Below are 15,845 nucleotides of genomic sequence, written 5' to 3'. Positions count from 1 at the left end.
TGTAGTTCAACTTATAGAAGTTAAAGTACCAATGATTGTCACACACACACTAGGTGTGGTGAAATTTGTCCTCTGCATTTGACACATCCCCTTGATCACCCCCTGCGAGGTGAGGAGAGCAGTGAGCAGCAGCGTGTGCCGCGCCCGGGAATCATTTATGGTGATTTAACCCCCAATTCCAACCCTTGATGCTGAGTGCCAAGCAGGGAGGTAATGGGTCCCATTTTTATAGTCTTTGGTATGACTCGGCCGGGGTTTGAACTCACAACCTACCGATCTCAGGGCAGCTATAAATATAAGATTACAACATCAATAAATACAAATATTGTTTAAACAGAATATATATTCACATACGGCCACTCTGGACCTATATCAACGTGATTTTGTGTACACTACATAGTGTAAAGCAGGAAAAAAAAAATTATATATATATATATATATATATATATATATATATATATATATATATATATATATATATATATATATATATATATATATATATATGATATCATGGCTTCGATTGGAAAATGCATTTTTAGACAATGTGATTCGCGGCTAGGAGACTCTGAGAGTAACAAACAACAAGCGGTAGAAAGTGGATTAGAAAGGACGGATTAAAAATAAAAAATAAATAAAAATAAAAAATTAACTTGGGACTTCCCGCGAGCCAGATCTTAAACACAGGCGGGCCGGATCTGGCCCGCGGGCCGTAATTTGGGGACCACTGGTGTAAAGGCTTATTGGCAAGGCCAGCTCAAATCTGCTTATGAAGTAACAAAAAGGTGTGTAGTATGAGTCCCGTGTTTTTCGAACTATAAAGATCACTTAAAATCATTGAATTTTCTCAAAAATCGACAGTGCAGCTTGTAACTCGTACGGCGTAATTCTGGTTGTGCTTACTGACCTCGATTCAATTTTATTTGGTACATGTACAAGTACATTTTTATGGTATGGTACACCATACAAACCTAATGCAATGCATTGTGGGATACTTTAGCACAAAACCCAAAGCCCTCTATTTGGCTTGTTAGTTTACCGTCGCAGGTAAACAATGGTGGCCGTAACTGAGGGGAGTTGTTAGATGGAAAGAAAGGAAAATGTCCGATGCGTTGCAACAGTCAGCCTTAATGCATTGTAGCAGCTCGAGGATTTTTTTTAGATGTGCAGGTCATGCAAGGCAAGTTGTGCATCTCTCCCGTCCAAAGGCAAAACCTAGTAACTCACTTCTAGCTGATTTTGAGAAAACAAAGGAAAACCAATCTATCTTGATGCTGTCTTACAAAGATTTACAAAGTCATCTAACGTCTAGATCAGGGGTGCCCATTACGTCGATGGCGAGCTACCAGTCGACCGCGGGGGGTGTGTCAGTCGATCTCCAGCCAGGCTTTTAAAAAAAAATAGACCTAAAAATGAGTGACCATCAATCTTCACCAAGACGTCACTTAAATGACATTCACGGTACCGGAGGGTCTTGTGAGATGACGCTGGCTGCTGCAAGATCATTATTATGAAAATATGACCGAGAGGAAGGCGAGAAACACTTTTTATTTCAACAGACTCTCGCGCCGTACCTTCCGTCAAAACTCTAAAGGCCGACTGCACATTTCCTATCTTCACAATAAAAGCCCTGCTTCATGCTGCCTGCGCTAACTAAATACAGCGTCTCGGAAAACTGGCGTGCACAAGCGATCCCTCAGAAAGCTGGCGTGCACATCACTTGTGCACGCCAGTTTTCCGAGACTCTTACTTTGTTAGCGCAGGCAGCATGAAGCAGGGCTTTTATTGTGAAGATAGGAAATGTGCAGTCGGCCTTTAGAGTTTTGACGGAAGTCTGTTGAAATAAAAAGTGTTTCTCGCCTTCCTCTCTGTCATTTTTTCATAATAATGAACTGGCAGCAGCCAGCGTCATCTCACAAGACCCTCGGGTGCCGTGAATGTCAATCAAGCAAGCTACGGAATTTGCCGCCAATGTTTTTCTTGTAAAGTGTATGGAAGCTGGATGAATTAGATGCCAAAAACCAACCACTTTCATGTGGTATTGTACAGAAAGGACAACTTTTTTTCTCCTCCATTTGAAAATGTGGGCGTTATCATCATTACTGTCTGATTCCAATCAATGCAAGTCATCAGAATCAGGTAATACACCAACTTATATTCTTGTCTTTGTGAAAGAAAGACATCTATATGTGTTACACATGCGTGTATTATCATTAAACACATTTGACTTGTTTACAAAAATGTCTCTTTCATAAATAAATAAATATAAATTATATATATAAATGAGGTAGATCCCCTCGAGTTGGTCAATTGAAAAGTAGCTCGCCTGCAGAAAAAGTGTGGGCACCCCTGGTATAGATGTTTTCTTGAGCTTTCATTTTCTTGCCGATTGAGCCATGGATTGAATCCGCTCTCATGAACGTGGGCCCTTTCTCCAGATATTTGATCACAATCTCGGGTGGGCCCCATTCTGCGTTTGCACATTGGGCAAGAGTCCAGTTTTTATTTTGACCTCCACAGTTATCTGCCCAAAAGTGTATGCAAGGGGAAGAATCAAGAACAATACATTTAATGAAGGTGCTTGCAACGTCCTGGGCCAATCTTCCAAATATCCCCTCCTGCCATAATATCACATAATCGGCTTGACCGTCGGCCCCCATTCGTGCAAATGTCTCATTAAAGACAATAAGGCGACTGACAAAGAAGCTCCGATTGGTCCCTTGAGATACTAGGTTTTTCTGTTGTATCTACGCGGTTATGTGGTAGTTGCTAGGTCCTGCCATGCGCGTAACAGCTTACTTACGGAAAAAAATTACAATATCGCATACACTAATGTAACGCATATCACCTAGGAACTCCAAAATTATTATCAGCTCAGTTTTGACCAACATTGAGTTACTGGGTTTTGCCTTTGGACAGGAGATCTGTGGGTGGGGCCGTGGTGTCAGGATGCAAAGCTGACGAGAGGCGAGGCGTGTTGGTGTGTGGGCGTGTTCAGCGACTAACATGCACCTTTCTGGGGGGGGTCTGTTGGTCACAAATTAATACAGGAAATTTTCCAAATATTTTTAGAATCGACCAGTAGAGTCCTAAAATGTGTTGGGCTGATCGTAATCGACGAGTTGGCGACCCCTGCAAAGTGTGAAGTGCGCATCAGAGAAAATAATTGTTGAAAGTGAACAAAGCAAACAGGAAATATCAGCAATGATTTGTATTGGAACTGTGACACACTTAATCTACGCAATGTCATTTTCAAATATCTGAAAAAAATGTACAGGATGTCCTTTATTGCTCTCAAAACATGAGTAAATACAGACAGAAGACCACAGTGGGGAGAATAAGACAGGAATGAATAGGTGTACTGTATATAAAACAAAACAAAAAACAACAACAGAAACAATGGTGGCTTTTTTGAGTGAATTATAGAGTTTAACAAAGCATCCACATAATAATATTTGTCAAATTGCTGATGAGAGAACATTGGCTGCTATTTTTGTTTAGAAAAATACATGTTTCATGCTTATTTATCTTACACTTTAATAGTGGTCTTTTTTGCATCTACTGTATGATACATTGCTACTATAAACAGGTATGCAAGTCACAAATCTTTATATTTACATTTAAAGTTTTGTGTAATAATTAAAAAATAAAAAATATTCACATACTACGTATCATATCCTACTGTAAAACAAAATACTTTTCCAAGGACAACGTACAAACGTTGAGAAACTTATGAAAAATGGTAAAATGGACTGTATATGTTCATGAGAAATGGAACAACAACAACCACAATCCACGTTGGTGAACATAATATCAATTAGAGATGTCCGATTGCCGATATTATCGTCCGATAAATTCTTTAAAACGTAATATGGGAAATTATCGGTATCGGTTACAAAAAGTCAAACTTACTGTGGAGAGGCGAAGCCGACGGGCCAAAGGCGGGGCGGGACACGCTGCAGCCCTGCCCAAGATGGCGACGAGGAGGCGGAGAATACGGCAAGGCGGAGAGGCGGGGCGTGCAGGGAGCGACGCTGCCGCAATCTAAATAGGTTGCGTGGCATAAACACCGGCACACAATTAATTCATCTACTCCTGCTGTATAAAAGGGGAGAAGGAGGAGCGATCAAGGAGAACCAGGAGCAGAACGTGACGAGCAAAAACGACCGAGAGCGAGCCGAAGACAGCGAGCGAGGAGCAGCTGAAAAGCGATCCGATCAAAAGACAAAGCTTGTGTTATTGAAAATTAAAACAAGAGTCACACCTGCAAAGCAATGTCCTTCCTGGGTGGTCAGAGGAACCCGAGCGGCGACAGGGAAAGTCGCCCACGCTTATAACTTTTAAAACGCCCCTGTACAGAGTGGTACACGGACGTAAGGAGAAGTACAGAGTGCCAATAAACCTTAAAGGCACAACATCTATGGCTTTTCACACACACAAGTGAATGCAAGGCATACTTGGTCAACAGCCATACAGGTCACACTGAGGGTGGCTGTAGAAACAACTTCAACAATGTTACAAATATGCGCCACACTGTGAACCCACACCAAAGAATGACAAACACATTTCGGGAGAACATCCGCACCGTAACACAACATAAACACAACAGAACAAATACCCAGAACCCCTTGCAGCACTAACTCTTCCGGGACGCTACAATATACACCCCTGCTACCCCCTACCCTGCTCATCCCCCCCTCAACCCCGCCCACCTCAACTTCTTCATGCTCTCTCAGGGAGAGCATGTCCCACATTCCAAGCTGCTGTTTGAAGGCATGTTAAAAAAAGTAATGCACTTTGGCATTTTTTTTTTTTCCATAACTTGAGTTGATTTATTTTGGAAAACCTGGTCACATTGTTTAATGCATCCAGCGGGGCATCACAACAAAATGAGGCATAATAATGTGTTAATTCCACGACTGTATATATCGGTATCAGTTGATATCGGAATCGGTAATTAAGAGTTGGACGATATCGGATATCGGCAAAAAAGCCATTATCGGACATCTCTTATATCAATACAATATTATTGTTTAATGATGTAAATATCATCCATTTTCTACCGCTTATTCCCTTTCGGGGTGGCGGGGGGCGCTGGCGCCTATCTCAGCTACAATCGGGCGGAAGGCGGGGTACACCCTGGACAAGTCGCCACCTCATCGCAGGATGTAAATATCAATAAAATCATATTGTTGAATAATGAGTCACAGTCACATCTAAAATGGAACAATCAAGCATCCCAAATGATTTATGGGAAATTTTGGTAGAACTTATGCTGATCCGCCTCCTCTTGGGATGGTTTCCTGCTGGCTCCGCTGTGAACGGGACTCTCGCTGCTGTGTTGGATCCGCTTTGGACTGGACTCTCGCGACTGTGTTGGATCCATTGTGGATTGAACTTTCACAGTATCATGTTAGACCCGCCTCCGCTTGGGATGGTTTCCTGCTGGCTCCGCTGTGAACGGGACTCTCGCTGCTGTGTTGGATCCGCTTTGGACTGGACTCTCGCGACTGTGTTGGATCCATTGTGGATTGAACTTTCACAGTATCATGTTAGACCCGCCTCCGCTTGGGATGGTTTCCTGCTGGCTCCGCTGTGGACGGGACTCTCGCTGCTGTGTTGGATCCGCTTTGGACTGGACTCTCGCGACTGTGTTGGATCCATTATGGATTGAACTTTCACAGTATCATGTTAGGACCCGCTCGACATCCATTGCTTTCCTCCTCTCCAAGGTTCTCATAGTCATCATTGTCACCGACGTCCCACTGGGTGTGAGTTTTCCTTGCCCTTATGTGGGCCTACCGAGGATGTGGTAGTGGTTTGTGCAGCCCTTTGAGACACTAGTGATTTAGGGCTATATAAGTAAACATTGATTAATTGATGAATTAGAAATTTTTGGTAGAATTTATAAAACGTGTTCTTGCAATTTGAGATGTATTTCCTGTACTAGAAAGAAAAGATACAGTAATGTAATGAGCATTTCATTTATTATTATTTTTCAATCATAAAAAAATGGGCCAGTTGACATATTCACAAGTGTGAAAGCATCTTTTTTTTTTTTTTTTTCCCCCATTTCTGATAGCGGGTGTGACACAAAGACTTCAGACAGGAGGCTGATGTGTTAGTTTTATTAAAATACATATAAAACTACTTTGTGTGTTTCTTCTATATGTCCTAGATTGCACAATGTACAACAGCACACAGAAAGCAAATCGATAGTGCGCCTGACAACCTAACATGACAAAGGATCCTAGGAAGGCTTTAGATATGAGAATTATGTCAAACTCATGGTTGAAAGATGGGGGAGGGGAAAAAAAACACTGAATTACACATTATTACAACTTCAGTTCGAAATCCGGAAGCTGTGTGAAATTTGAAGAGTAAGCTTATTTCATTGCTCTTGGATGAGTGTACTTAAAACTATCGCATCTTTTACAGTATGTAGTATTTTGCGCCATATGGGAGCACACCATCATGTCCTCTTTGCTTGTTTACATGCAAGCAAATTCACATATGGTGCACCTTCTTTCTCTTCATGTCTGGATTGCGTCTGCATGGTCCATTTACAAACCCCGTTTTTATATGAGTCGGGAAATTGTGTTGGATGTAAATATAAACGGAATACAATGATTTGCAAATCATTTTCAACCCATATTCAGTTGAATATGCTACAAAGACAACATATTTGATGTTCAAACTGATAAACACTTTAATTTGTGTGCAAATAATCATTAACTTTAGAATTTGATGCCAGCAACACCCATCCATCATCTTCCGCTTATCCGAGGTCGGGTCGCGGGGGCAGCAGCCTAAGCAGGGAAGCCCAGACTTCCCTATCCCCAGCCACTTCGTCTAGCTCTTCCCGGGGGATCCCGAGGCGTTCCCAGACCAGCCGGGAGACATAGTCTTCCCAACGTGTCCTGGGTCTTCCCCGTGGCCTCCTACCGGTTGGACGTGCCCTAAACACCTCCCTAGGGAGGCGTTCGGGTGGCATCCTGACCAGATGCCCGAACCACCTCATCTGGCTCCTCTCCATGTGGAGGAGCAGCGGCTTTACGTTGAGCTCCAGCAACACGTGACAAAGAAGTTGGGAAAGGTGGCAAACAATACTGATAAAGTTGAGGAATGCTCATCAAACACTTATTTGGAACATCCCACAGGTGTGCGGGCTAATTGGGAACAGGTGGGTGCCATGATTGGGTTTTAAAGCCGCTTCCATGAAATGCCAAGTAATTCACAAACAAAGATGGTGTGAAGGTCATTACTTTGTAAGCAAAGTGTCAAACCGTTTTAGAACAACATTTCTCAACGAGCTATTGCAAGGAATTTAGGGATTTTACCATCTACGGTCCGTAAAATCATCAAAACGTTCAGAGAATCTGAAGATATTATGGACTTTTGATCCCTCAGGTGGTACTGCATCAAAAACCGACATCAGTGCGTAAAGGATATCACCACATGGGCTCAGGAACACTTAAGAAAACCACTGTCAGTAACTACAGTTGGTCGCTACATCTGTAAGTGCAAGTTAAAACTCTACTACGCAAAGCCAAAGCCATTTATCAACGACACCCAGAAACGCCGCCGGCTTCGCTTGGGCCCGAGCTCATCTAAGATGGACTGATGCAAAGTGGGAAAGTGGTCTGTGGTCTGACGAGTCCATATTTCAATTTTTTTTTTGTAAACGGTGAACGTCGTGTCCTCCGGACCAAAGAGGAAAAGAACCATCAGGACTGTTCTAGGTGCAAAGTTGAAAAGCCAGCATGAAGGAACTCTCCTGACGGAATAAATAAAGTACTATCTAATCTAATCTAATCTAATCTGTGATGGTATGGGGGTGTATTAATGCCCAAGGCATGGGTAATTTACACATCTGTGAAGGCACCATTAATGCTGAAAGGTACATACAGGTTTTGGAGCAACATATGTTGTCATCCAAGCAATGTTATCATGGACGCCCCTGCTTATTTCAGCAAGACAATGCCAAGTCACTTGATACAACAGCGTGGCTTCATAGTAAAAGAGTGCGGGTACTAGACTGGATTGCCTGAAGTCCAGACCTGTCTCCCATTGAAAATGTGTGGCTCATTATGAAGTCTAAAATACCACAACGGAGACTGTTGAACAACTTAAGCTGTACATAAAACAAGAATGGGAAATAATTCCACCTAAAAAGCTTCAAAAATGTGTCTCCTCAGTTCCCAAAGGTTTATTGAGTGTTGTTAAAAGAAAAGGTGATGGAACACAGTGGTGAACATGCCCTTTCCCAACTACTTTGTCACATGTTGCAACGTTAATGATTATTTGTAAAAAAAATAAATAAAGTTTATGAGTTTTAACATCAAATATCTTGTCTTTATAGTGCATTCAACTGAATATGGGTTGAAAAGGATTTACAAATCATTGTATTCCGTTTATATTTACATCTAACACAATTTCCCAACTCATATGGAAACGGGGTTTGTACAAAAAAAACCCCAAACTGGCTTATTGTGCACATGAATAGTGAGATGCAAGTGGCATTGTGAAGCAGGATGTTGTGAACACATATTTTGTATTTGGGTGCAGTGTGGGAGTTCTTTCTCTACAGGATGGTATAGTACAGAGGATAAAAGTGATACTTGGGTCTCTGCTACATGATACCCAGTGCATACCAATAGGGTCAGCATGACTAAGTTTAATAAGTTGCTTGGCTTTGAGCGTTTTTTTTTTTTATTATCCAACACTGGCGCTGATGTCTTAAATATGTCCGACATAGCCAACAGACATTTCTTCATTACAACATTTAGTTCCACGTATCGACATAGTCACCAACCATCGCTTAAAACTATGCACTTTACAGCAGTCGCTACTTGACCGATTCTCTTTAATGTCCAAAGCATATATTTATTATCTTAATAATTCTCTTTAAATATATTTATCACTCTTTTTCGTCACAAAATGTTTTATATTTTCTAAGTAGACACAACTCAAATCTATACTACATATAAAATATACGATATTGACTTCGTCGTTTTTCGTAATATACTGATGAGGTGATTAGCCCTGTGTCACCCAGTCTTTTTTGGGGTTCTGTTCGCTTGTGCATTGGTTTGGTGAATCTTTACATTTCGGAGCGCCATCCACAAGGCTACCTCAGGGCCTGTAAACATGGGATGGAACAGCTGCATTGGGTATCCATTGCACATTCAGTAAAAATGTAAACAATAAATAAATAATTAATGCGCATAAGTTGGTTTTTGTTCAAAGTTCTCCTTACTGGGCAGAAAGCACTTTGATGGGCCGGGTGAGTGAGCTCATGTTGTTGGTGTTGGACGACACTTGAGGGCTCACTGTTTTCGTTGGCAGGCTGCTTGAATGTCCCATCGATTCCTCCGCGGCGCGAAGAAGCAAAGTGTAGTTAATAGCGACTTCCTCCACTTTCCTCAACAGCTGCTGTCTTTGAGTTTCTGTGCGAACCCCTCGGACCAGTTTGATGAAGGTCTGCGTTAACTCGCACAACACTTGAAAGCTGGCGGTGACAACCGCGAGCATGCAAGTCGGGCTTTTTTCCACACTCGCCACTCTCCGACAAGACGCTCGGAATTCTTTGAAGCGCACCGCCAGCTCCTGTTTGTACTCTGTAATCCGTGAGGGCTGAAGACGAGCCTCACCCTCAGCTTGTGGGCTGTTTGCACACTGACGCAGGATAGCTAATAACTCATTTGCGTCCAACTGGGCGTTTAGGAAGCCATCAGGCAGGCTGAAAGATTTCCCCTGTAGGGTCTGGACCCGTGCCAGACTCCCCTCCAGTGTACCACAAGCTCTAAGGTCAATCTCTTGTGCGTGCGGCTCTTTCTCTGTGTCTTCTTCTCCACTGCAGTCCTCTGCGTTAAGAACCTGGAGGGTTTTGCTAACGACAGGGAAGGTACTTGAGTCCAGCTCCATACCTGGAAGAACCTGAAGGGGAATGGAGTAGGATAACTCGTCCTTCTCACTGCTCTCATCAGCTGCTTCACATTTCCTGTAGCAGAAACAGAATGAGCAGCATTTGTCCCGGTCGTCGCTGTCTTCGCTGGGCAAGGTCAGCAGAACCTCCCCGGTCTCTCCTTTATTTTCACACAATAACTCATTGCTCTGTATGAAAAACACACCCTTTTTCCCCTTCCCGTCCGGCTGAAGAGATTGTGTATGGATTGGCTCCACTGGGGTCGGCAGCCTCAACCCTGTGGCCCTCACTCTCTCCATTTCTTTCTCAAGGCTTTTGGTTTTGGGCTTCACCTCAGCATAAACGGGCGTATTAGTATTGTTATCGAGCTCTCCAATGCTATATCGCCTCTGGAGTTTTTGTGGTTCCTCCGCGTAGTCTGTTTGTGAGGTACCAGTTGGCAAACAGGAGCCCTGCTCTCCCCTTGGCTCCCTTGATTCAAGGCTGATGGAACGTATTCGTGCAGTCTTGACTTCCAAATTCTGAGATCTCCTTGTAGCACCTTCACCATGAGGTGCTTTGGTGACCGTGGGAGGGGTCTTTGCTGTAGTTCTCTCCCTGCCTCTGTTCTGCGTTTCTGTCGTGGAGCCAACTGGCGTATCAGGTAGCCTCATACCTCTACACAGTCTCTTACAGTCACAGCTACGTCTCTGCTCCCTGGAGATACCTGGTGCTTTTAGGACAGGGCTGTTGCGTAGCTGACATGCACAAGGAGTCCCTGAGGGCACAGGTGAGGATCCTTGGGGCAAAAATTCTCCCTGCGAGGACTTGGGTTTCAGCAGCTCTTCTAAGAACTCCAACTCGTACTGACGAACCTTTTGTAGCTGAGCCCTTCGCTCATCTGTTTCCCTTCTCATTCTTGCCGGGAATGTTGCTGAAAGTAAATTTCTAATGCTCAAAAAAGGGGCACTGCGCTGGGATTTCCCCTTTAAACTGCCCACTTTCTTTGATTCTCTCGCCGGCAGAGTATATACCTTATCTAAAGAGGATATTGGTGTGTTTTCCTCTAAATTAGGTAATGATTTTGTGGCACATATTTGTGGCTCGGAGTGGGATTTACCAGGGACAGAATCTGTCATGCTATCGGCTTCATCTTTTCTCTCTGCTTTTAGAGGCAAATTAGGGGAATAGTTGATCTGCACTTGAGGACTTGGTTTTGCCAAATTACATTCTACTGCCAATTTTATGGCATTTTCTTTGTTGTTAGCCAAGAACAGTCCTTTTGCTCGTAGACGCTCATCATCAGTAGGGGATGAGGATTGGAACACTACTACCTTCTGAACCTGCGGATCTTTGATTCTCAACTGAGGCCCGGGTCCCTGTTGCACCGGGCATGTGCAGAAAAGATCATTAACTGACAGAAATTCTGTCGAGCTGGAAGGCTTACTGGTCTCGCTAGAGGCAGTCTCGGCGTCTTGGCACATATTAGTCAGGGGAATCTTGGCTGAGGCAGTTCTGTCCACAGGTAATAGAACAGATAAGGCTTTTTCTGTATTAAGAGGTGGTGTTGTCTTCTCCTTTACGCCATCAGGAAGATTTAGCCTTTGAATATCCCCAATGACACTGGACGATTTTGGATCTTTAGTGACTTGTGCTGAAAGCGAAACCTCAGACACTTTAAGTTCTTCGGCTGGTTTAGATGTGGGATTAGAGATCTTTGCTTTAGTAGAATCAAAGTTTGCATTTAATTCAAGTGTCTGTTCATTCTGAATAGTATCTGGATTGCTTCGATGCTCCTTCACAACACCAACAATTCCAGAGTCTTGACAAGGGTTGACTTTGAAGGGTACAGTCTTGCTGAGAATTACTTGCTTGGGTGGACATCCAGCACGTATCTGACCCACAGAAAATGCCCCCGTCCCTATTGTCTTTGCTGTGCATCCAGGGATTGCCAAAGGAAAGTCACGGCGGCAGAGGCGACTTTCCTTGTTTATATGATGTGTTAACAGGTACGCCTGGTTTTGATTCTGCTTCATCGCTGAAACCATCTCCGAAACATCTGTCAGCTCTGAAGAATTGGTCTCATGGCCTGAGTCCAACGATGACTCTGGTGTAATAGCAGCCAATACGATGAGCCCTGAGGAATGGGACATAAACGCAAATGAGTAGGATGATCAAGGATATATGGGGTACATTTACAAAAATTAAATCGCCTTTAAAAATGCTTAGTAATCAATCATTTGCAACTATGTGGATTCATCTTAAGCAGTGTCCAGTTTTTCTATTTAGTCTCTTGGACTACTGCAATGCACTTTATGCTGGCATTAGCCAAAAAGCTCTCTCCCGGTTGCAGTTAGTCCAGAACGCGGCAGCAGGACTTTTAACAGGGGCCAGGAAACGCCAGCATATAACCCCAATTCTTCAGAGTTTGCACTGGCTCCCTGTTCATTTTAGAATTGATTTTAAAACATTGCTGTTTGTTTTTAAATCTTTACATGGACTGGCACCTCGATATATCTCGGACCTCATCCAAATTTACATCCCTGCGCGCGCTCTGAGGTCCGAGAGCCAGTTCCAGCTCGTGGTGCCCAAGACCAGACTTAAGACCAGGGGAGACAGGGCCTTCTCTGTGGTCGGCCCTAAGTTCTGGAACACTCTGCCCCTCCATGTTCAAACTGCTTCCACAGTGGACTCTTTTAAGTCTCGTCTTAAGACCCACTTTTATTCTTTGGCTTTTAACACTACGTGAGTTGTGTGGTCCTCTGTTGTCCTCTGTGTTTTTTATACACTTTTATTTTTATTTTACTGTTTTAATTGATTTTACCCTTTAAAATTGTTTTTAATCATATTTGTTTTTATATTGTTTTTATTGGTTTTATTCTTTGGCTTTTAACACTACGTGAGTTGTGTGGTCCTCTGTTGTCTGTGTTTTTTATACACTTTTATTTTTATTTTACTGTTTTAATTGATTTTACCCTTTAAAATAGCTTTTAATCATATTTGTTTTTATATTGTTTTTATTGGTTTTATTTTTATTCATTTTTTGTTTTATTCAGTCATTGGTGGAGCATAGAGTGGATCGTGAGATCGACAGGCGGATCGGTGCGGCGTCTTCAGTAATGCGGACGTTGTACCGATCCGTTGTGGTGAAGAAGGAGCTGAGCCGGAAGGCAAAGCTCTCAATTTACCGGTCGATCTACATTCCCATCCTCACCTATGGTCATGAGCTTTGGGTCATGACCGAAAGGATAAGATCACGGGTACAAGCGGCCGAAATGAGTTTCCTCCGCCGTGTGGCGGGTCTCTCCCTTAGAGATAGGGTGAGAAGTTCTGCCATCCGGGAGGAACTCAAAGTAAAGCCGCTGCTCCTCCACATGGAGAGGAGCCAGATGAGGTGGTTCGGGCATCTGGTCAGGATGCCACCCGAACGCCTCCCTAGGGAGGTGTTTAGGGCACGTCCAACCGGTAGGAGGCCACGGGGAAGACCCAGGACACGTTGGGAAGACTATGTCTCCCGGCTGGCCTAGGAACGCCTCGGGATCCCCCGGGAAGAGCTAGACGAAGTGGCTGGGGAGAGGGAAGTCTGGGTTTCCCTGCTTAGGCTGTTGCCCCCGCGACCCGACCTCGGATAAGCAAAAGATGATGGATGGATGGATGGTGGAGCATAATATTTTTTTTAACACGGCTGTGCAGCACTTTGGAAACGTTATTGTTGTTTAAATGTGCTATATAAATAAAGTGGATTGATTGGATTGGATTGGTATTCAGTTTTTGCCATTCTAAATGATCACTACATTATTGGACGTCCTTTGGGCAGAGACAAATAACTTTAGCTTGTGCATGCTATATTTGTTCTCTTAATAAGTAAGCCATGAAGAGGTAATACAATTTTCAAGTGACAGGATTTATAAAGTCGAAGAAAAAAAATATTGCGGCTTAGGTTTTTTTCTCTTATCTTTAACTTTTGTTCGTCTATGTTTAGTAATCAGTAATGCTAAATTACAATAGGGTGTTCATTTTCTTTCATTATGTGTTTATGCAGCCAATATATAGGAATTACTGCCATTTGAAAGAGTAACATCTGGTTGCTATTTCTCTGTGGGAAAACAGATGATTCTGCACTGCAAATGTAGTGTGAAGGTCTGATTACAGTTACTGAGATGTGGAGGATAGTATGACTGAGGCTGTTGACCTGCAGTCTGTGTTGGCTGCTGGTGGGGATGGGGGTACTCCTCAGAAGCTGCCAAAGCCTCTAGAGCCTGTAAGGTGGACACCAAAGCATCATCAAGTTCCTGTGCATGATCTCGAACTGTTCTTGTAGCCACGTTATCGATTAGTGTCACAGGCACGGCTTCTTTAGCTTGGCGCTGTTTCCCGCTGGTAATTGCTGTGTGGCCGCTGGTTCGAGCCTTCCTTCCTCTCTTTGCATCGTCCTCATCAGAGCTGTTGTCTCTAAAGCCAGGTGGTGGGGCAGCAATCGCAGGTGGTGGTAGTTGCAGCTTTTTGCCTTCAACGGGTGGCTCCTCTTCATCGTCGTCCTCATTCCCAGGCGGAGGAAGGGCCATGAGGTCGACGCTACCTCCATTTCGGGAAGCACAAGCACTAGAGCACACTTTTCCCGAGCTTCGACCACTGCTCCCAGCTGTTGACAAATCTCCATTCCTCTGCTTGTCTTTGCAGGAATCGCAGAACAACCGTGGCGCTTTCTGCGTCTGAGCCAATGTTTGAGATCGGACTCTAAATCCTGCATTATCTACCGGGGGGTTCACCGAAACCCCGGCAATATCCTCCGTACTCTGTTGCGTTGGATCGGACTTGGTGCGGGGCCGCCCAGGGGCCTCCTGAGAAATAAAGTTCTCATTGATGTCAAGTTCAGCTTCAGGGTGTGCTTGGAGTTCCTGAAACTGTTGTTGTTCCTGAAGGTGGAAATGACACAGACCTAGATGTTGAGACTCTGCAGGGGCTACGGCCCTGGAAGACCCTGTATCTCTGTGCGAGTTTTCTCTCTCATCCCCTCTTCGCCCTCCACTTGGTAATCCGGTTGCCCCAGAGCGTGGGTGTGAATGGTGGGAGCTTCTGTAATCTGAGGACAGAATTGTCAGAGCAGTGAAGAGTTTGAGGCTTTTAAACATTTGCTTGGTTGATTGTTAAGAAGATCCGAATGGGAAAGCAGAGGCAACAGTTGATGATCTCATGTGGAGTATTTTTTTTTTTCACAAATGGATGTTGAAAGCTGACGTCTGAGGTTGTAGGGTTAGGTTCAGGTGGAATGTGATGGTATGACGATCCTTCCTTGATGCAGACTACAGGTAGACACAGCAAATGGCAGTAGATCTGTTCATGCTTGAACAAAAGTTTGAGATCACAGCAAAAAGGTTGCACACTGGAATTCCATAATGTTATGGTTGGCTTGCAGGAAAAAGAATGAGTATGTCATTCTGATGAGCCAAGATGAAGATGACAGACAGCAGAAGGTGCCACGTGATGTCAATTCAAGGTTATTACATATTCAATCTATGCAATGTATTAGCCAGCGAATATGATACACCAACTATTCCAACATGCTGCTGTGTTGTGTAGTGTTGTCCCAAGGCAATAAAGTGTAATTTTTATGATGCACTACAAATACCCTAGAGCAGGGGTGCCCATTACGTCGATCGCGAGCTACCAGTCGACCGCGGGGGGTGTGTCAGTCCATCTCCAGCCAGGCTTTTAAAAAAAATAGACCTAAAAATGAGTGATCATCAATCTTCACCAAGACGTCACTTAAATGACATTCACGGTACCGGAGGGTCTTGTGAGATGACGCTGGCTGCTGCAAGATCATTATTATGAAAATATGACCGAGAGGAAGGCGAGAAACACTTTTTATTTCAACAGACTCTCGCGCCGTACCTTCCGTCAAAACTCTAAAGGCCGACTGCACATTTCCTATCTT

The 15,845-nt window shown here is 43.7% G+C and overlaps 1 protein-coding gene across 2 annotated transcripts in view; it reads right to left on the bottom strand.

The window, feature by feature from the left end:
- Positions 1–4,820: 4,820 nt before the first annotated feature.
- Positions 4,821–15,845, bottom strand: part of frmpd3 (FERM and PDZ domain containing 3) — a 228,838-nt gene continuing 217,813 nt past the window's right edge. Inside the window, exons 15-16 of one of the 2 annotated variants that reach the window (XM_061899737.1) lie at positions 14,100–14,990; positions 4,821–12,044 (exon numbers count right to left, since the gene is read on the bottom strand). In XM_061899737.1, the coding sequence (XP_061755721.1) occupies positions 9,256–12,044; positions 14,100–14,990 (3,680 nt within the window). In that variant the 3' untranslated portion in view covers positions 4,821–9,255. The remainder of the gene's footprint in view (positions 12,045–14,099; positions 14,991–15,845) is intronic. The other variant, XM_061899738.1, reaches the window with a different exon arrangement.

The sequence above is a fragment of the Nerophis ophidion genome, linkage group LG05 (genome assembly GCF_033978795.1).
Source record: "Nerophis ophidion isolate RoL-2023_Sa linkage group LG05, RoL_Noph_v1.0, whole genome shotgun sequence".
Classification (NCBI taxonomy): Eukaryota; Metazoa; Chordata; class Actinopteri; order Syngnathiformes; family Syngnathidae; genus Nerophis; species Nerophis ophidion.
This window is presented reverse-complemented; position numbering and strand designations above follow the sequence as displayed.